Below are 21,204 nucleotides of genomic sequence, written 5' to 3'. Positions count from 1 at the left end.
ATTATATTACTAATACATTATATTACTAACTCCTGTAGATGAAGATGACTGTTCACTCAGCAACGGGGGCTGCAGCGACGGTTGTATTCAAGGCCCATTTGGGGCTGAGTGCACCTGTCCACCAGGATATCAGCTCCTCAATGACTCAAAGACCTGCGATGACATCAACGAGTGTCTGGTTCCTGGTTTCTGCAGCCAGCAGTGCTACAATGAAAGAGGAAGCTTCAGGTGCCACTGTTCTGATGGTTACCTCCTAGAGCCAGATGGACGGACCTGCAAAGCTACGGGTAAGCAACAAGCAACACAATACAGGAACTGTGTAACTTGTATAAAGATACTACAGGTCTTTCAGTGACCAACAAGCTCTTTTTCCATCTTTAGACCCAAGTGCAGCTGTACTTTTGCTTGCCAAACGTAGCCAGATCATTGCCAACCGAGTCAACATAAGACCACCCTTGATGAGTCCAGTGATCACCGGTTTAAGCATTGTGACTGTAGACTTTGACAGTGTCACTTCCAAAATCTACTGGGCTGATACCAGAGAGAAAAAGATATGGAGTGCCTACCAGAATGGCACTGGCAAACAAGCGGTAAGGTTAATGGTCACATGTAACAACAGAGTTTCTTGCTTTATAATCTGAACATTTAAATGAATGGTTTAATTTTGTGAGTGCTCAATATGTCCCTGTTGTTTTAGGTGTTCTCGTCTGGTCTGATGGTAACAGAGAGTATTGCTGTCGACTGGGTTGGTCGGAATCTGTATTGGACAGACTCTGTCATGGAGAACATTGAGGTTTCCACTCTGGATGGTCGTTATCGCAAGGTCCTCATGAGTAAAAATATTACCAACCCCCGTGGATTGGCTTTGGACCCCCGTAACCAGTAAGTAAACTCAAGTTACATGGATGTTATGCTAGTATTACATTATTTAATTTAATAGTTAAGCAAAAGGCCCTTTATAAATACATTTTCACCCTTTTTTACTCAAGAAGTAATAAATCATTGACCTCTCTGTCTTTCTCATTCATGCCAGTACCAACCTGATGTTCTGGTCAGACTGGGGCCAGAACCCCAGGATTGAGCAGGCCAGCATGGATGGAACCACGAGAAGAGTCATCGTCAGCACTAAGATCTATTGGCCCAATGGCTTGGCCCTGGACTACACCACACGAAGAGTCTACTTTGCAGACGCCTATCTCAGATATATTGACTACTGTGACTATAATGGAAACAACCGATATCAGGTTATGGCAAGTGATGTGGTAAGTTTAGTTTTTCCTGTTTTTCATTATAAGGAGGAAATATTTACTACTTGTTTAAAGTTTATACCCTTTTAATCATTTTTCAACACGGTTTAGAGAACTGAGACAATTTGGTGTCACTCCTTACCACATGCATTAAAGCCAGGGGTGTTATCATGTCTGTTATTGGAGGTTACTGGCATAAACCATTCAAATACAATGAGTGTTACGTTTAAAATATAATCATTGTTCACAAAAAGTTTTTATCCTTTGTGTGTCTAACACCAGGTTCTCCAGCACCCATATAGTATGACCATCTTTGAAGACACCATATACTGGTCAGAACATTATACCAGCAAAGTGATGAGTACCAACAAGTTCCATGGTGGCAACATCACTACTCACATGAACAATGTCTACCAGCCCATGGGCATTGTGATGGCTCATCCCATCAAACAACCCACAGGTAGTTTTCAAATAAAAAACAAATCTTACTTGGATACTTGTAGCTTTAAGAAGTGTATTAAAATGTGTTGATGTCTATAAAAACTGAGTACATGAGTTTCACACACACACTACAGTGATGCTGTAGTGTGTGTGTGAAAATGTTATTTTTTCCTTTCTATTGTGAACCCACTATAAAAGTAGAAATTTATATTGTAAATAGTGAATAAACAAGAACTTTCTGTCATGTAAATGTTTATGTATTACTTGGTTACTTTGGGGTAGTATGAATGGACATGGAGGAGGTCCTTATCAGGAAAAAAAACAACCTAAAACATATGAAAATACAGTCCAAAATTTATGTCCTCCCATCACATTTTCCAAAGCAGTCCAGTAGGTCCAGATTGGAGTTTTTAGTGGGCCAATTCTGATACAATTTTGATACCCTAAAGAAAATAGGTGGACCAAATCATGCCAGCAAAATGCTCCCAGAGGCACCAGATCCCTTCACTGTGAGCGTGGAAGGCTCAGCTTGTTCCTTTCATTTGTCATCTGTTTGCGCACTAAATTCTTCTTTTAATGTTACCAGTGTGATAGTTTGATGAATCCGATTTCAAGGCTGAAAGTGACTCTGTGCTTTTGTGTTTAGCCATCAACCCATGCAGCGAACACCTGTGCACTCAGCTGTGCCTGCTGTCAACACTGAGACCCAGGTACTACACCTGCCACTGCCAATCAGGTTGGAAGCTGGATGCTGACAAGCGCACCTGTGTTAAAGGTAATTTTGGTTTTACACATTTCTCTGTCTCACTATTCACATAATTTAACAGTGCTGATTACAAATCAGTGTCAGTAATGAGTTTTCTGCTCGTGGTTAATATTCATTTTGTAAATGTTTTGCTAAAAAAAAATCTCTCCTACAACTGTGCATCTCTTTGTTCTTCTCCATTCATTTCTAGATGAGACTCCCTTCTTAATGGTGGTTAGGGATACTGTGATTTTTGGCATTCCCCTGGATCCCACAGACCCTTCCAATAATGCAATGACCCCAGTGTCTGGCATCAGGCAGGGGCAGGACATTGACTTTGATGATCAGGAGCAGTTCGTCTATTGGGTGCAGAGCACTGTGAGTGGAGGTCTTAAACTGACGAGGCGAAAAGAGTTTTATAACATGCAATAGATTTGAGTGTGAAACATGCATAGATTCTAAGATGTCTTATTACAGTCAATTCATTATATTAGGAAGGAAATTGTATTTCATTTTAAATTTTAATATGTTTAAAACAGAAGAAAAATGAGATCAGTACACATCAATAGCACCTGCAGATTCTGAATAATTATTTTAAAATAATTGACTTTTTTGTTCTGATGCTAGGATTCGATTTGGAGAGTGAAAACTGACGGAACAAACAAAACTCAGTTTGCTCCAGCTGCTTTCATGGGCTCACCAGCCGGTCTGGCTTTTGACTGGATAGGCCGAATAATGTATTACACCAATCCCACTGCCAAAACCATTGAAGTAAGCATTATAGTGAAACACAGAATCATTTGATTATCAATTACTGATAAGATGCTGTCATGCCTAGGCTCACTTGTACCTGCAAACAAGTAAACAACACTTGAATTAGAAGAGATCAGAAAACACCGTGGCAAAAAAGATTAAATACAGATGTATTAATTACCAAAAATACCCCAAATCAAATATACTCATTTCCTTTTTTTCCCTTTTTTGTTGGATATTATTGTGGTATATTACTATTTTATTTTTATTATTATTATTTATTAAATTGATATATTTTCAAATTTTTGTTACTTGAAGAAGTTTAGTTTAGTAAATTATTACAACAACCTACAATTAAAAATGCTATGCATGGTTAACTCAGAGGTTTTATATCTTTTTGATTGCAAATTCAATTTTTTATAAAGTGACTGCTGAACATTTGCTCAGTGCTAAAATTAACCTTTATTGTTTTAACCAGCAGGTTATGATTTGCCTTTTGTTTTTTTGCATTTATTATTATATATATATATTTTTTTAGTAGACATAAATAAAATACAATGTCGCACTTAGGTTATCCGTGTTGATGGAAGTGAGCATTACAGGAAGATCCTTATCACCTCTAACAGAAAACCAGAGGGAGTAGGAGAGCCCATTGGAATTGTGCTGGATCCAGCCCAAGGGTAAATCACATGTTCATGAAAATTAATAAATACATATAATTACCTTGTTCAGCGCTATTTAGTTTGTATATATTATATGTACATAATATACCAGGGACACAGTACACAGCACCCTCATTACCATTAAGAAGATGTTGGCAACATATTCCCCTCACTTTTGGTTCCTGTGACATATATAACCCAATTAAAACAGTAACTTGGTCCATTTAACTGAATGTCTACATGATTTTTTTATTTCATGATATTAGAATATTTTTCCATTTTAGTGAAACTAACCTAATGTAACTTTTTTAGCGTAAAATCTAAGAAATCTCAGTTTTTTGGACTTTAACATCCTGTTACCTATCAGCATTAGTGTGGCACCAGCAGCAAATCTTGCGTATAGGTGTGACGTTTGACTGAATGGGAGGAGAAATTGGCGGTATGACTCGCTGAGATCACATCACTTGTCATGTTTAACCTTTCCATCCACAGAAAGTTATTTTGGTCAGACAAGGGGTCAGACAGTGGAGTTCCTCCAAAGGTCGCCAGCGCTGACATGGATGGCAGCAACCTTGTGAACCTCTACACAGGCAGCATGGCTAACATAGGGTTCATCACTGCCGACATCTCCACCATGAAACTGTACTGGGGCGTGGCTGGCACAGGGGTGGTGAGTACAAGTTACCTGTTTAATATGTAGACTTTAACTAGAAATGTGATCACTCACTTTAATATTTTCTGTTCGTTCTTGTTTTCCCAGATTGAGTGTGGCACTATGGACGGGGCAAGCCGTGTGACAGTGGTCAGCGGTCTGTCCCATCCATGGGGGCTGACTATTTACCAAAATTACCTCTACTACACTGACCTGGACTATGAGGTCATTGAGAGGGTGGACAAGGACACTGGCGCCAATATGGTGGTGATGAGGAGCGGCATGTCTGGCCTCCATGGTCTCAAAGTGCATGCAAGAGACAGTATGTGAATCAAGTGTCTTTCAAATAACTACAGAAGTGTCCGTTCTTTGGGTTTTTGGTGTTCTCATGCAGACTGGTTAGATTATATAACAATTAATACCAGCCAGTGAATGAGGGAATGATATTTAGGGCTAATTTTATTTTGTTTTCTGAATCTAGTTTTTTGTGTTTTGCTCATAACATTTTCTTGTTTTTCACAAAAAGTAAATGATCTTTCATTTTTGGAGATTTCACTTGTGTGTGCATAGTAGAATATACAATACTGTCTATGTTTGTGGTTTTTTTTATTGAACATATCTGTACGTAGTACTGTATTTTGGCCTTTTTTCTATTCTCTTACTCATTTTTTTTTTCACTTTTCACTTTTTCTAATATATGTCTAATTCACTTTTTGTTCCTGTTCTTTGTGCTGCTGGAATGAGTGAATTTCCCCACTGTGTAAATCAAGTCTACATCTATGTCTTTGTCTATGTTAAGATGTGTTTAAGTCTAGGACTCCTGACAAAAAAGGGTGCGTCACCTCTGTGTTTGAGATAGATTGCAGAATACGAAGAAGACAAGTATTTGAGGATATTGGGAAGCAGGTTTATTTAAAAGAAAAAAAAGCCCAAACTTAGTTTATACGATCAAAGATTTTCTCCTGCTGAAAGTCACAGATTCGGCACAACACAAAAATTACTCGTATAATATCAGTCAAACCCTTTTCATGTCAGGAGATCTGGTATAAATTCTTATTCTCCAGTCAAATATGGGCATCCAGTAACGCTGGCCTTCACCACCCTGTCTTTTCCACCTCAGACTCAGCAGGAACCACTAATGCCTGCAGCTCCAACAATGGCGGCTGTCCGCACCTCTGTTTGCCCAAACCCGACAATAAGAAGACCTGTGCCTGCACTACAGGGTTTCACCCATCTCCAGATGGCTCCAGCTGCCAAGAGTATGAATCTTTCGCCGTTGTCTCCACCCGCTCATATATCCGTGGCTTCCACGTAAACAGCTCTGACCACTCTGAAGCTATGGTGCCTGTTGGCGGATGTATGTTGGCTTCTTATTGTCTTGAAATATGAAGTTCAAACCTGTTTTCATATTTTATAGCATAGATTATAATCATCAACTTTCCATTAACCCAAGTTCCTCTCTGATATTTTTCTCAGCATCATATGTCATTCATGATAAGGTGGATGCCCACATTAAATCTGGCTATGTGTACTGGACTGAGAACAGCACCTACTCCACATACAAGGGTATTTTCAAAGCCAGAACTGATGGAGGGCATTACACCAGAGTTCTCCCTTCAGGAGTTGGCGTAAGAGGCATTCGGGGTTTGGCTGTTGACTGGATTGCAAGTAGGTGGCAACATCCACCAACAATTTTATCCATCCACCTCCACTAGCATCAAAAAAAAATAATGTAGAATTTCTCTATTTACTTTTTCAGATAACTTGTATTTCACCAATGCTCATAAAACCGAAACCTACCTGGAGGTGATGGCCATCAACACGACCTTCCGAATGATTCTCATTAAGTCCTCTGAGGATCAGCCCCGGGATGTGGCTGTCAGCCCTAAACTTCGCTACCTTTTTTGGACTGATGCTGGTCAGACACCGAAGATTGAGCGGGCCTTGCTGGATGGCACAAACCGCACAGTGTTGGCATCAGAGAGCTTAGCGTCACCTCGTGGCCTAACAGTTGATTACAGTAATAACTTCCTCTACTGGACAGATGATGTTCTTGATATGATCTCACGCATGGCCATAGACGGCACAGAGAGGCAGATTATCCGGTATGGGAGCCGGTATCCATCTCCAATGGGACTAGCTATATTAGGAAACTACATGCTGTGGGTGGATAAAAGGCTTGGAAAGCTCTTGCAAGCCAGTAAGGACCCAGCCAATACCGACCAGCCAGAGGTGAACATTGAATTTGCCTAATTTAGCACACAGTTGTAGTTTTAGCTGTCATCCTCTCCAGTGATAGCTTACAATAATATAAAGTACAGGTAAACAGAAAATCCTCTTTTAAGAATCTGGAAATTATATACATCTGATGACTTTTTTTTCTAGATAAAAAAAGAAATCAAAGGATTCCTTACTTATTGAAATGGACAGTTTTTGGTTTACTAGCTTAATAGTTAAGCTATAATATAATATAATATAATATAATATAATATAATAGTGCTCGTCAAATTTAGCTTGGGTACATGAGAACCGTTTTTCTGTCTGTAGTATTGTAAGAGAGAGTTTGAGCTAACAACGAGCAAAAAATTGGCATACTTTTTGTGATAGCAGTTGGAATTAGTTGTAGGCATTTAACAATCATTCTTCACTTGTGCTATGCCTATGCTATCTGACAAAGAAATAACAACTTTTGGTGTTACCAGGTAATCCGAGACAATCTCAATGAGCTGATGGACGTCACCATCTTTGACGCACATGTCCAGCCTACATCTGCCAACCTGGTAGGATTTAACCCATGCCACGAAGACAACGGACGCTGCCAGCAGCTCTGCTTTGCCATTCCAGACAAGCAAGGACCTAAATGCGCTTGTGCCCACGGGACACTTCTTGGTAATGGAGTATCATGTGGTTATGAACCGGATGAGTTCTTAGTTTTCACCACAAGCTACACGCTAAATAGCCAGAGGTTAGACCCAACGGATCATAGTCTACCCTATCCAACTGTGACCTTGGGCAATAGCGTAAAGGGCCTGGATTATGACTTCCGAGAGAAACGAATTTTCTTCACGCAGTATGTCGGGATAGGTCGGAGCAGGATTGGCTACATCACCACAACATCTGTCACCAGCCCCCCTGTCACTATCATCTCAAGTGAGTTAAGCATTATCACTCTTCACATTCATCATTTCATTTTTCTCATTTGTGACTTTATTTAATTTTAAATCCTCTAAATGCTGCTTAGATTTGGACAATCCAGAGGGTTTGGCATTTGACTGGATAAACAAGCGTCTTTACTTTACCGACAACTTTAAACGTAATGTCCAGTCGATCGGAGTAGATGGAGGTAACCGGTCAATCATAGCCCCTGCAAACCGGCCCAAAGGCATCGTTGTTGATCCATGCTATGGGTAAAAGCAAACTAATATTCTCAAATGTCCAAAGATTGAAGATGACTTTCAGATATTAAACATGCTATCAAGTATAGCTTTGAGCTCCCTCTTATTACTCTGTCTGATGCTTCTCACTTTCCAGTTACTTATATTGGACTGACTGGGGATCTCCAGCTAAGATTGAGAGGGCAACACTGGGTGGAAGCTTCCGGACTGTCATCATCAGCACCGGTCTGACATCACCCAACGGACTGTCTATAGACTATGAGGAGAGGATGCTCTACTGGGTCGATGTTTCACGGTATGTCCAGTTATTCTGATATAAATTAAAAATTAGGAGAGAGACAGATTATGTAGCAGATTTTCTTTTCTTTTTTTAATTTCTTTCTACAGAGACAAGATTGAGCGGTCCACCCTGACTGGTGAGAATCGAGAAGTGATCATGCAAGGGCTCAGCTATCCATTTGGTATGACTGTCTACAAGCAGGATATCTTCTGGACCGACTGGACTGAAAGAGGTGTCTTTAGGGCTAGTAAGAATGATGGCTCTGGCTTTACAGTGCTAGCCCAGAATCTGGAGTACCTACCAAATGACATTCACGTTCATGCTGAATCAAAGCAGGAGATTTGCTCCAGCTTCTGTCAGCAGTTCAACGGTGGCTGCAGTCATGTCTGTGTTTCTGGTAAGAGCAGGCTTTTTGATGCACAAAAAGGCACCAAATCCCACCTTAAGTTGTGTAATAGACAACAGGAAAAAGACAGCAAATATACAAGGAATCTTACCTCAGATATCTGTGTTACCTGTGGTTTTTCAGGTCCTGTCGGCCCTGAGTGCCAGTGTCCTCATGAGGGGAACTGGTATCTGGCAAACAATGGCAAAGACTGTATACAAGACACGGGGAAACGCTGTCAGGCTGATCAGTTTACTTGTCTCAATGGTAACTGTATCTTAGCACGCTGGAAGTGTGATGGCTACAATGACTGCCACGATAAAAGTGATGAGCTCGAGAGAGTTTGTGGTGAGAAATCCGGACATTTTTTTCAAAATGTCTTATTTAAACAGACAAACTTAGCCAGCCAAGAAGCAAACAGCTATACCAACATCTGCAAAAGCCTTCATGTTTCTTTTAACCCTTCCCCAGCCTTCCACACCTGCTCAGCCACAGACTTCACCTGCGACAATGGGCGCTGCGTCCCACTCAGCTACACCTGTGACTACACAAACGACTGTGGTGACAACAGTGATGAACAGGGCTGCCCCTTCCCCACATGTAACCCTGCTACCGAGTTCACCTGCGCTAACGGACGCTGCATCAGCGCCAGCTTTGTCTGTGATGGCTACAACGACTGTCGGGACAACGCTACCTCCGACGAAATCAACTGCCGTGAGTAATGACGAGACTAATTGTTGGGCTTAATATTTGATTATGTTAGACAATGAGATGGTTACTGCAAACACAGAAAAAAAATTAAAAAAAAGATGAGATTGAAGTCACTGTTTTCTCCATCCGTTCCTCCCCAGAAACTAAAGTTGGACAATTTCAAGTCAAATACTGTGCCCGTACTCACACCTAAAATGATTCTATATTGCTAAATAATAATGTTATAAATAATGTTACGTATGTAGTGTCAAAGGGCTGCCAGTGGCCTTGGGTGAATGATCCGATCTGGTGTCTTTCCAACATCTCTCCAGCTGATCGTCAATGTCCCAATGGCCAGATCAAGTGTGACAACACCAACATCTGCATCTACCCTGGAAACCTATGTGACGGCTTTAACAACTGTGGAGACAACAGTGATGAGAATCCTCTCTTCTGTGGTGAGCTGAGTCAAAGAATGTATAAGCTTCAGCTAATTTGAACTGCACATCAATAAAGATGTAAATCTATGCAAACTTGCGCTTATGTGTGTTACAGCGGGGCGTACATGTGCTCCTGATCAGTTCCGTTGTGATGTAGGAAAGTGTATCCCTCAGACTTGGGTATGTGACTCCATCAAAGACTGCACTGATGGGACAGATGAACCTCCCTCTTGTGGTGAGTGCTCAACATTAGTGCAGCTAATCGGTAACTTAAATTCAAAGACTTTTATACTTTAGGTTTGATGTGAGTTTCCATAGTGACTCGTGTTTTGCTTAAGGAAGACACACTTATATGAAGCAAGCCAGCCCTTTTTTTCTCTTTCAGTTCACACTTTCCATCGTCATTAAAATGTGATTCTGTGTTTTCTACTGTGCAGAAGATATAATCAGAACATGCAGTCCAAACCATTTCACTTGTACCAATGGAAACTGCGTCCCTGAGTCACTGGTGTGCGATGGCAACAATGACTGCTGGGACAACAGTGACGAGGCTCCTGAGCTGGAGTGTGGTGAGACACCAGTTAGATATGTCATCATTATTTGTGCAGCGTTAGGCTGCTCAATATTTTGATTCGTTTATATAATCTCAGGTTAGCATTCTCATACACTTTCATCAATTTTGCTTTTTAATATCATATTGTCACCTGGAGGCCAACGAACCTGTAGTTCTGACCAGTTCACCTGTCCAACCTGGTACCCGGGCCATCCACGCTGTGTGCCTTTAAGCTTTGTGTGTGATGGGGAGAAAGACTGTGCCAGTGCAGCTGATGAGCTCCAGAACTGTCCCAACCGGACCTGCCACATGAATGAGTTTGCCTGCGCCAACGGGCTTTGCATCCTCATCCCCTTCCAGTAAGTGTGGCACATGTGTGATTGAATAAAAGTAGAGATGTGTTTACTGGTCTCGAGACAAATTCTCTTGTCAGGCAAGTAATGAATCACTACTCTTCTGTAGCTGTGATCGCGTGAATGACTGCGGAGACGGCAGCGATGAGTTGCGCTGTACGTATGATACCTGCAGCAGCAACCAGTTCACCTGCAGTAACGGAGCCTGCATCTACTCTTTCTACATCTGCGACGGGCAGAACGACTGTTTGGATGGTTCGGACGAGGCGGACAGCTTATGCCTCACGCCTCAGCCCACCTGCTCTCCTCAACAGTACATGTGCAAGTCGGGAGAGTGCATCGATTCCAATAAGGTGTGCAACGGACAGAAGGACTGTCAGGACGACAGTGATGAAAAAGGCTGCGGTAAGAGGCAAACAAATATGGGAAACTGTGGGACATTTTTGATAGAATTTATGAACTGTATTTCTTTTCACACAGCATCTAAAATAAACTTTGATTGCACAAATCTTCACATGCATATGGTTAAAGTATATAGAATGAAGAAAGATAAGGTGTCACAAAAAGTATATTCGTCAATCAGACCAAGCCTATGTGCTTTCATATTTTATAAAAATGTTTGCTTTTATAAATATATGTATATTTATACAGGTTTATTTGTACTACATATTATAAATACTTATGATTTATTCTGAAAAGATGGAGTATGTAATGAGACGTATTTGTCTGTTTGTCTGTTTGTTTGTTAGCAGGCCAACATCCACAGTTTTCAAGATACACATTTTCAGATTTTGTGACAGTAGACACAAAAAACAGCTCAGGATGATTTAATTTTGGTGAAAATCAGAGGTCACGTCAAATATGAATATCTGTGAAAATGTTTTATGGATTGTCCTTAAACTTGACAACAATATAGAAGGCCTTGGGGGACATGAGTACCTGGGTTGGCTAAGCAGGCCAATCTTGACCTTCAATGTTTGCACCAAAAGTCAATTTAAATTTAATCAATTTTTTTTTTTTTTACAGTTTATAGAAACCAAAGGTTTCAGTCAATCACCTCCAATCATGTGGGCAAAGATAATAAAATACACAATTTTAGTACGCAATACTTTAAAGTCACGAGTCAAAGGTCAGGGTGACACAAATGAGGAAAAAGGCTCATTTGAGATTCCATTGGATAATCTCCACATTTTAAAGCAATATATTAGTCAGTGGAAAACATAAGCACTGTCATTGTTTGAGCTCTTTTAAAACATTCTTGTTTCAATACAAAATTATACAACTTCACTATAATCCATCAGAGTTTTAGTATAGCTCTTGCCCTTCATGGAGAGTTGTGCTCTTTGAGTGCTCTTGTTACCTGTATTTTTGCTGCAGGTCTTAAAACCTCATCCATATTCTGACTTTGCTCAGCTTCTCACTTTTTCTTTATTCTCTTTAGGAATTAATGAGTGTCTCAACCCAGCAGTCCACAAGTGCGCCCAAATCTGCACTGACACTCTCACCGGTTATTACTGTTCCTGCAACCCAGGCTACCAGCTCATGCCAGATGGCAAAGCCTGCGAGGACCTCGACGAGTGTGTCAGCACACCCGCCGTCTGCAGCCAGATCTGCGAGAACAGTTTTGGCTCATACCACTGCAAATGCGCCCCAGGGTACATCCGCGAACCGGATGGACGCACCTGCCGTCAGAACAGCGGCATCAACCCATACCTCTTGTATACCAATCGCTACTACATCCGCAATTTGACCATTGACGGGTTACAGTTGAGCATAGTCCTGCAGGGCCTGACAAATGTGGTGGCATTAGAATTTGATCACTATGAGAAGAGGCTGTACTGGCTGGATGTAGGGGCAGGAAAGATTGAGAGGATGCGCTTCGATGGGAGCGACAGGGAGACGCTGGTGAGCAACGATATAGGAGGAGCTGAAGGCCTGGCGCTGGACTGGGTTGGCAGGTTTGTAAAACAGGAGAAACCTAATAGATAATAATCTGTTAATATAAGTATTTAGGTTATTAAGTAACAAGAAGTGATTCGCACAACTGGAAAACAATTGTTTACACGTGTACTCCTATTTAATTTTTTATAACTAGCAAATCGCTCTGAGAGCACAAAATACATCCTGAGTAAACACACACACGCACACTTCCATATACAAAATAAAGAAATAGAGAATATGAGTGGGGGAATTTTTATTAACTTTGCATCTATGTGTTTCACAAACAACAACATCTTTTTAATTTATACATTTATTCAATTTTTCTCCTTCCTGTCCCCTGCAGGAAGTTGTACTGGGTGGACAGGTATTACGGCTCAGTTCATGTGATGGAGCTGGATGGGCGCTACCAGAAGAAACTGCTGTCGGGACACTTTACAGATAGAAATCACACCTACGTTATCACCAGACCTCGTGCTGTGGCTGTCAACCCTAAATATGGGTATTCACACACACACACACACACACACACAGAAAATCTATGATTGACTCTAAAACCAAACGTGTGCAGTTGTTTCTGCCTCCCGGTTTTTAGTTGTTCCCATTCCTTTGCTTCGACTTTTCCTCATCCCTCATTCCTTCATTCCTCTTTTGCCCAGATGGCTGTACTGGACCGACTGGGGTGACGCAGCATATATCGGCAGAGCTGGCATGGATGGAACAAATGTCAGTGCAATTATCACAACCAAGCTGGAGTGGCCTAATGCTCTAACTATAGACTACACCAACAACAAGATCTTCTTTGCTGATTCCCACCTTAACTTTTTGGAGTGAGTTCATGAAGTATCCCACAGAACGTTTATTCTGTGTTGCACTGAATTATCTAAACATTGATTTCTCTTTATGTTTCTACATGTGAATTAATCACATTGTGTATAAACCTCCCTACTCTGTGCATCTTAGCTTTGCAGACATGGACGGCCAGAATCGGCACCGGGCCATCGCTGGCTCGCTTCCCCATGTATTTGCTGTTTCTCTATTTGAGGACTGGGTCTACTGGACAGACTGGAACACGCATACTGTGGAAAAAGCTCATAAGTATACTGGCGAGGAGCGTACAGTCATGGGCAACAACACCCATCGCCTCTATGACATTCACGTCTACCATCCATACAGGCAGCCTCGAAGTAAGTATATGACAACTGTGTGCTATTATATTCCCGGCATCACAATAGACGGCAGAAGATAATTTGTATTTAATCGTCTTATTCCCCAGGTGAGAACCCTTGCTCGTCCCATTACCTGACCTGCAGTCATTTGTGTCTGATCGCGCCTGGAGGACAGCGAGCTACCTGCGAGTGTCCCGATCACTTCATTGGTGTGGCTCTTGGATTTAAGATCCAGTGTGTTGCTGACTGCTCCAGCACCCAGTTCCGCTGTGGGGACAATGAGAAGTTAGTGTGACAGAAAGTCATGATACTTCACTGTACTGCTTATTAACCATCGTCAGGGGTAAAGCTGTTTGTACGCTTTCTTGTTCTCAGGTGCGTTCCGATATGGTGGAAGTGTGATGGTCAGTCGGACTGTGGTGATGGCTCGGATGAACCTCAGACCTGCCCACCTCGCTACTGTTCAGCTGGCCTGTTCCAGTGTCAAGATGGCAACTGCACCTACCCCGGCTTCCTCTGCGACGGCCACCAAAACTGCCCTGATGGCTCAGATGAGGATGCTGCTCTCTGCAGTATGACAGTTTCATTAAATCCTCAATACGAACTCTAAATAACTCAATCAAATAAAAATTGAACAGAAAAAATTACATTACGTTTACCAGATTCAAGTTTTTAACTGATTCTTTTAGGCCTTTATTTTTTCCTTTTTTTCTTTTTTTTCTTTCTTTCTTTCTGCTGAAAATGAAAGCCTGTTTTCAGGAAGAGGGTTCAATGTTAAACCTGTTTCCTGTCCTCACAGGCGATCACCGCTGTGCTGAAAACCAGTTCCAGTGTAAAAACAAAAGGTGCATTCCTGTGTCCTGGCACTGCGATGGAATAGTTGACTGTACAGATGGCAGCGATGAGGATGCGGAGACTTGCTCCCAGAAGACCTGCAAACCGGGAGATTTCACGTGTGCAAACGGCCGCTGCGTGCCGTCAATGTATGTGTGCGATGCCCAGGACGACTGTGGTGATGGATCTGATGAGCCGTATGAAGTCTGCAGTGAGTGCTACTGTCACGCGAATTAAATATGTGCCAACCACGATTTCCTTTTCTTTTCCCCATGTCTGTCTGTGATGAGCACAAAAGGAGCAGCTTAATTGATAATAGCCGTGCACTTTGCAGAACCGCATGACTGTTTAATCAAGCATCGACTTATCTGTTCCAGAGATATACAATCGATTCAGACACAGCGCAGGTGTAACCTGGGTGAATTAATGAAGCTGCACATAGTGTTGATTTTTCTAAATTTAAGTTGCACAGCCAATCCCTCCTCCCCCTCCTCCCCCTCTTCCTTCTGCTTCTAATTACTGTCTGTCTGGCTCTGTCTCAACTCATCCTCCCTCATTATTTCTCACCCTCTTGTCACCTTGCAGACTTTATTTTCGATCTTACTACTAATCTCACCACTTTCCTTCCATCCTTTGCCTGATGTCTCTGTCGCCTTGTCTCCACAGTGGGTCCAGACTACAAGTGCGATGAGGATACAGAGTTCTCCTGCAAGACAAACTACCGCTGTATTCCTCAGTGGGCCCGCTGCGACGGCTCAAACGACTGCATCGACAACAGCGACGAGGAAGGCTGCGGTCAGTGCTCATGTGTCAGCAGACGTGTCGGGGCTGTCAGACCAGCTGCATACTGCACATGTGTCAAAATCTTAAATTAGTTCCTAAAGATCTGATGATATTGTGGTGTACTTTAAAAGTTCAAGCTCTGCAATGCTTGTAGTTTCTAATCCAGAAAAAGAAATCTGAATACCTTTACAGATCATTTGCACCGCTCAATCATTAAATAACATATTTATTCGTTTCAGCCTTGGCTGTAGACGACTTTAAAGCTCCGGTTCGAAAGAATAAATAATAATGGGTGTAATGCAGAACAGTAAAAACAAATAGCAAAGATGCATCATCCTATATAGACAGAAATTACACTGTAAGAAGGCGGTCACACACAATTAGTATTTATTAGTGAAAATGTATCAAGCTGTGTTAAAAAGGCTAAAAACTCGTGAAGTTAAAGCTACAGTGTATAAGATATCACCACCAGATGTCAGTAGAATGCAGATTGCAGTCTACTGACAATGTCAGGAAAAAATAAGTGTCCTTTTATTTATATTTCCATGTCTTAGAGCCCTGACAGCGATGACATCTTGGCCACTAGATTGTGCACTGCAAGATTGTGGGGCTTCCACAAACTGGCGCCGACTTCTATGTATTTTTAATGGATTAATTCTAAGTTTATGAAAATGCATCAATCGTTTGGAAGCTATAATAACACACTGATCAATTTATATTTATGAGTACAACCTTATTTTATTCTATTAAGTAACCTAAAAATTGACACGCTTTACCTTTAAGTCTTTGGTTTCAGCAGGTTAAAAATCTTATTTTCCAAAATGTTCTCATGACCACATGTTCAAACACCTTTTGTGCTGCTGCTTTATAACAGAGGAAGTGACCTGTGACCCTCTGGGAGATTTCCGTTGTGACAATCACCGCTGCATTCCCATCCGCTGGCAGTGCGATGGCTCTAATGACTGTGGCGACAGTTCAGACGAGAGAAACTGCCGTAAGTTTTTCAGTGCAATCTGTTTCAAAAATGTCTTCTTATTAAAAATGTTTCTTCTGACTGCTTTTTACTCATGTAGTTTGAAGCCTCATATCACAGCGGCCACACATCTCATATTGAACACGTGTGTGTGTGTGTGTCTCTAGAGCCAAGGCCGTGCTCTGAAAGTGAGTTTCGATGTGACAACGAGCAGTGCATTCCCGGAAGCTGGACGTGTAACCATGTCAACGACTGTGGGGACAACTCGGACGAGCGAGACTGCGGTGAGCAGACGCCTCCTCCTCATGCTAACTCCTCGGCCCCCTTAAAATTACATCCAGCCGTAAACAAAACACACACGGGCGCAAACACACGCATCAACATAACATCTTGGCTCTCTTCCAGAGTTGCAGACATGTCGTCCAGGTTTTTTCCAATGTGACTCGGGTCACTGTATCCCCGCTATTCTGCAGTGCGACAACCGACCCGACTGTCTGGATCTGTCAGATGAGACCAGCTGTCGTAAGTTTACAGCGTGACAATTAATGGCACTCTGGGCCCCCGCAGTTTTATTTATTTATTTTTTTTTTCTGTTTATATGTGTGCGAGGTAATTATTCAGGCTTTAAGGCTTCAAAAGAATGAAAATGTGGCACAACAGTCTAACAGCAGACAGGGATATACAGTTTTTGCTTAAAGCTTAAATGAGGTGAGAAACACAATAAGATGGTTTAAGACTGCATATTAGTTTACCCCAGTAATTAAACCACAGAGTAGCTATACAAGATTTATCCTTTTTTCACATTTGAACACACACTGAATAATTTGGTGTGGTTGAACTTTGCACCTGTAGGGCTCTGGTCATCCAGGAAGTGAGATCAAACCATCAACTGCAGTCATTTCCCTGCATTCTTTCCTTTTCTCTCCAGTCATTTTGTTAACTATTATCCAATAAAGCCATAACATGCTTCCAAATTGATTGTAGACTGAAAACCAGTCTTTGTTATGTGCATCCTGTAAATGCCAAATTTCCCAGATATTAAGATTAAATCCGGAATACCTTTGATAAATTGTAACTGTTATTTGAATATATGAAAGTTGGACAATTATACAAGCACTCCATCCATTAATCCGTTAAGGTATTCTTTCAGCTAACAGTTTAAAGTCAGAGATATGTCTGCTGATATGTTCCTCCAAGGTAATGTAACCAGGGTGGCTTCATTTGCTGTTGATGAAAGCTGCAAGCCATCCGTGTCTTCACTTTCCACACTTGGATTTATTCCTGTTTGCCCAAAGCGCCTCTGAAATGGTAACAGTGGGAATTCAGAGTAATTGCTGTATCCTTGTCTCTGTAAAATATGTAACCATACACTGAAAGAAAAAAAAGTCCCCTCAGCTCTTCTCGCATCCAGCAATCTCAGATTGTCTGTGATGATTGAAGAAAACTTTCTGCTGCTTGGACCCATCTGTTTTTGCCTCATCACTTGGTTCCCCTATGCTTTCTCTGCATGTCGTCCTTTGATTTCTGGGAACATGTCAGTTTTTGTTCTTCTGGTTGCCATGCAGCAGCTGCAGCAGCAGCAGCAGGGCTGTGGAAGGAAAGTGGTAATAACATATTTGTAGAAAATAGAAAAATCTACCAACCAGCATGTCCAAAGACGGCACAAATCAGAGAAAAGTTACCAGCGATAATTCAAATAACTGTGGCATTAAAAAGAAAGTTAAAAGAAGTGGACCAACTTTGAAAAGGGACAGCTTTAAGAGAAACAGTGACCAGAATGGTGTGCAGTGCTGGTTGGTTTTATTTCTCCATTGATATATCTCTTTAAGAAAGACAGTTTAAAACATGACCTTGGTAAAGAAAGGAAAAAAAATCAACTGATTTTAGTAATAATGTGCAAACTATCTCCCTTATTTTCCCGATCTTTCCAGCTACTCGATACCCTGGAGGCCGTTACTGCCCTGAGCACCAGTTCCAGTGTGCGAACCACATCTGTGTGAACCAAGGCTGGGTGTGTGATGGCATTGATGACTGTGGGGACAGATCTGATGAGCAACTCAACTTATGCTGTGAGAAGCTTGTTATTAATTTATGTATATTTATGTTTATATATATATATATATATATATATATATATATATATATGTGTGTGTGTGTGTGTGTGTGTGTGTGTATATATATATTAAAGGTCTGGAATTAAATAGTAGCAGTGTGTTTAGTTAATATATGCCTGTGTATACTTAATACAAGACATTGGGCTCAAGTCGCATTTGCTTGTGTTTAACCAGTGAACATCACCTGTGAGATGCCATCCCGGTTCCGCTGTGACAACGGCTACTGTGTCTATGCTGGAGTGCTGTGTAATAAGAAGGACGACTGTGGAGACGGCAGTGATGAGAAAGAAGACCTCTGTATGACTCCCACTCACACATTCCTGCAATCTGCATATTTTACCATGACTAAAAATATACATTTAAATGCACAAATCTGATCAGTTATTGGACGCAATTGGACGTAAAGTAATGGAATAGGACAGCTGAACATTTGGCAATATGGAGGGATAAACATTGATGTTTTGTAGTTGCCCTCTGCATAAACTATGTTTAGTGTACTGTGTAAATATATGGTGCCGTGAAAAAGTATATGTCCCCTTCTCAGTTTTGTGTTTTTGCATATTTTTCACATTTACATCTTACAGACAATCAAATTCATTTTAACATTAAACCAGCCAGAGGAAATACACAATGCAGTTTATACTACCCTGTCCTTTGTCCTGTCTTGCTCCCCAACCCCAACTGATTATGGCAGATGGTCGCCTCTTCCTGAACCTGGTTCAGCTGGAGGTTTGTTCTTGTTAAAAGGGAGTTTTTCTGTCCCACTGTAGCCACAGTGCTTGCTCATAGGGTCACATGATTGTTGGGGTTTTCTCTGTTTCCTTTGTGTTATTTTAGGATCTTTACCTTGCAATATGAAGCATCTTCAGACAATTATTGTGATTTGGCACTATATAAATAAAACTGAATTGAACTGAAACTCAAGAGTACTGGGGTTATGTAAACACTCCAGCATAAAGAACAAACAACAATAAAAGAAGAACGTTTTGGAGTGACCCAGTCAAAGTCCAGACTTAAATCTAAAGAAGCAACTTGAAAAACAGATATATATATATATATATATATATATATATATATATATATATATATATATATATATATATTGTATGTGAACATAATCAGATTGCATATTAGTTTCAGCAAATGCACCTCTTATCATCAGTTACTGGGATTGTCAGGCATTAGTCCAAACAACAATGCTAATCCTGAACTTTCCTCTTTAAAGCCAGTCAAATGGGAAATCCCAAAATGACATCAGTGCCTGCACAGGACACAAAGCTGAAACATAACAAGGATAAAGAAAAAGTCTGTTGTATGGAATTGTTACACAATCCGCTTAAACATCAATCAGAGCAAATTATTTTGAGAGGAGATTAAATAGTTTGGTTCAGAGCAGAGGTGGACATTGGCTTGCTCATCTAAATCCACTTGTTTGTTGGCAGGAGACAGTAAAGATGTGCAACGCTGTGATACACAAGCACGAGTGAAAGGCGTATATGTGCATCACGAAAGCATGTTTACGTTTTAATCTAGTGGGAGGAGTTGTGTTTGAAAATTTAGAAGTAAAGAGCTTCTAGAAAAAGCTCTGAATTTAATCTTAGATAAGTGGAGGTGACGCTTTCAGAGGTGGGCTGTATACCCACTCAACCATTTCTGAATACTTGTGCTGATGATTCATCTCGACTGTGTCCTTCACAGGCCGCGAGCCCACACTGGCCCCCTGCACACTGGAGGAGTTTAAATGCACCAACGGACACTGCGTGCCCCTGCAATACGTGTGTGACCACAATGACAACTGTGGAGACCGCACAGACGAAATGGGCTGCAGTAAGTGCCACAACAAAAGACTTATTCAGCTTCCTGGCAGGAGGACAGCATCGTCTTTTCACTTTAACTCAATGGCTGCATTTAAATGTTTCTGGGAAAAACAGCATGAATCCTTTAGGACGAGTGATGATGCTGTTTTCACGGAGCTTTAATAAAAGATTTACGGTGTTTTGGTTCAGGCAGAAAAACGAATACAAGCATTATATTGACCGAAACAAAAACAAATGTATTGTGCAATCAGTAGGAAATATGGCATGGATCTATGTATGACATTACATAATTGAGATTATGTGCTCTTCTACAGAAAGAGGAGATATATTCTCATAATCAGAGAGAATTATAGGATAACAGTATTATAACTGTTGTCAAATTAATGAGATTTTTGCACAGCACAAATATAGATAATTACTTCGATATTCTAATGAAGTTTGCCACCCAGGACATAATAAAAATCCTCTGGTCTTTACTGGGTCCTAAAATAACTTAAACATAACCAGACATGAACATCAACATGACATGGTGTAATTATTTATTTAACAAAGGTTAAGCCAAAGAAGCAGTGAGTGAAAAACCTAACTAAAGGCCATCATTTAACAGCTTTTAGACCCACTTTTATCAGCAATAAGTAATCATTTTCTGTATGAGTTTATTAGTCTTTCACGCCACTGTGGAATTTTGTCCCACTCTTCGTTACAACATTGCTTCACTTCATTGAGGTTTGTGGGCATTTGTTGATGCACAGCTATCTTAAGGTCCCACCACAGGATTTCAAACTGTCTGGACTTTGGAGTCTTTTCTTTTTCAGCCATTCTGTTGTAGATTTGCTTCATTTCATTGTCCTGTTACACAACCCAATTTCAGCCAAGCTTTATCTATCAGACAGAGGAGTTTGTGGCTCAATGACTGCAACATGCCTAGGTTGTGTGGCTGCAAAATGAGCCCAGATCATGACCCCTCCGTGTTTAACAGC

At 41.0% G+C, this 21,204-nt stretch overlaps 1 protein-coding gene across 1 annotated transcript in view; it reads left to right on the top strand.

Moving 5' to 3' along the window:
- lrp2b (low density lipoprotein receptor-related protein 2b) overlaps window positions 1-21,204 on the top strand; it is a 43,164-nt gene that overhangs the window by 12,048 nt on the left and 9,912 nt on the right. The window contains exons 26-64 of the mRNA XM_035915197.2: window positions 39-287; window positions 382-590; window positions 698-882; window positions 1,034-1,262; window positions 1,530-1,707; window positions 2,335-2,463; window positions 2,645-2,811; window positions 3,061-3,204; window positions 3,757-3,866; window positions 4,341-4,518; window positions 4,609-4,822; window positions 5,621-5,857; window positions 5,977-6,168; window positions 6,260-6,732; window positions 7,203-7,650; window positions 7,742-7,907; window positions 8,032-8,190; window positions 8,283-8,572; window positions 8,705-8,908; window positions 9,032-9,274; window positions 9,583-9,708; window positions 9,806-9,925; window positions 10,128-10,259; window positions 10,401-10,602; window positions 10,706-11,001; window positions 12,038-12,554; window positions 12,881-13,036; window positions 13,194-13,364; window positions 13,498-13,721; window positions 13,811-13,988; window positions 14,079-14,275; window positions 14,503-14,748; window positions 15,204-15,332; window positions 16,195-16,314; window positions 16,461-16,577; window positions 16,699-16,815; window positions 18,225-18,362; window positions 18,582-18,704; window positions 20,106-20,234. Coding sequence (XP_035771090.2) covers window positions 39-287; window positions 382-590; window positions 698-882; window positions 1,034-1,262; window positions 1,530-1,707; window positions 2,335-2,463; window positions 2,645-2,811; window positions 3,061-3,204; window positions 3,757-3,866; window positions 4,341-4,518; window positions 4,609-4,822; window positions 5,621-5,857; window positions 5,977-6,168; window positions 6,260-6,732; window positions 7,203-7,650; window positions 7,742-7,907; window positions 8,032-8,190; window positions 8,283-8,572; window positions 8,705-8,908; window positions 9,032-9,274; window positions 9,583-9,708; window positions 9,806-9,925; window positions 10,128-10,259; window positions 10,401-10,602; window positions 10,706-11,001; window positions 12,038-12,554; window positions 12,881-13,036; window positions 13,194-13,364; window positions 13,498-13,721; window positions 13,811-13,988; window positions 14,079-14,275; window positions 14,503-14,748; window positions 15,204-15,332; window positions 16,195-16,314; window positions 16,461-16,577; window positions 16,699-16,815; window positions 18,225-18,362; window positions 18,582-18,704; window positions 20,106-20,234 — 7,842 coding nt within the window. The remainder of the gene's footprint in view (window positions 1-38; window positions 288-381; window positions 591-697; window positions 883-1,033; window positions 1,263-1,529; window positions 1,708-2,334; window positions 2,464-2,644; window positions 2,812-3,060; window positions 3,205-3,756; window positions 3,867-4,340; window positions 4,519-4,608; window positions 4,823-5,620; window positions 5,858-5,976; window positions 6,169-6,259; window positions 6,733-7,202; window positions 7,651-7,741; window positions 7,908-8,031; window positions 8,191-8,282; window positions 8,573-8,704; window positions 8,909-9,031; window positions 9,275-9,582; window positions 9,709-9,805; window positions 9,926-10,127; window positions 10,260-10,400; window positions 10,603-10,705; window positions 11,002-12,037; window positions 12,555-12,880; window positions 13,037-13,193; window positions 13,365-13,497; window positions 13,722-13,810; window positions 13,989-14,078; window positions 14,276-14,502; window positions 14,749-15,203; window positions 15,333-16,194; window positions 16,315-16,460; window positions 16,578-16,698; window positions 16,816-18,224; window positions 18,363-18,581; window positions 18,705-20,105; window positions 20,235-21,204) is intronic.

This window comes from Neolamprologus brichardi, chromosome 8 (genome assembly GCF_056152115.1).
Source record: "Neolamprologus brichardi isolate AB-2024 chromosome 8, ASM5615211v1, whole genome shotgun sequence".
Classification (NCBI taxonomy): Eukaryota; Metazoa; Chordata; class Actinopteri; order Cichliformes; family Cichlidae; genus Neolamprologus; species Neolamprologus brichardi.
This window is presented reverse-complemented; position numbering and strand designations above follow the sequence as displayed.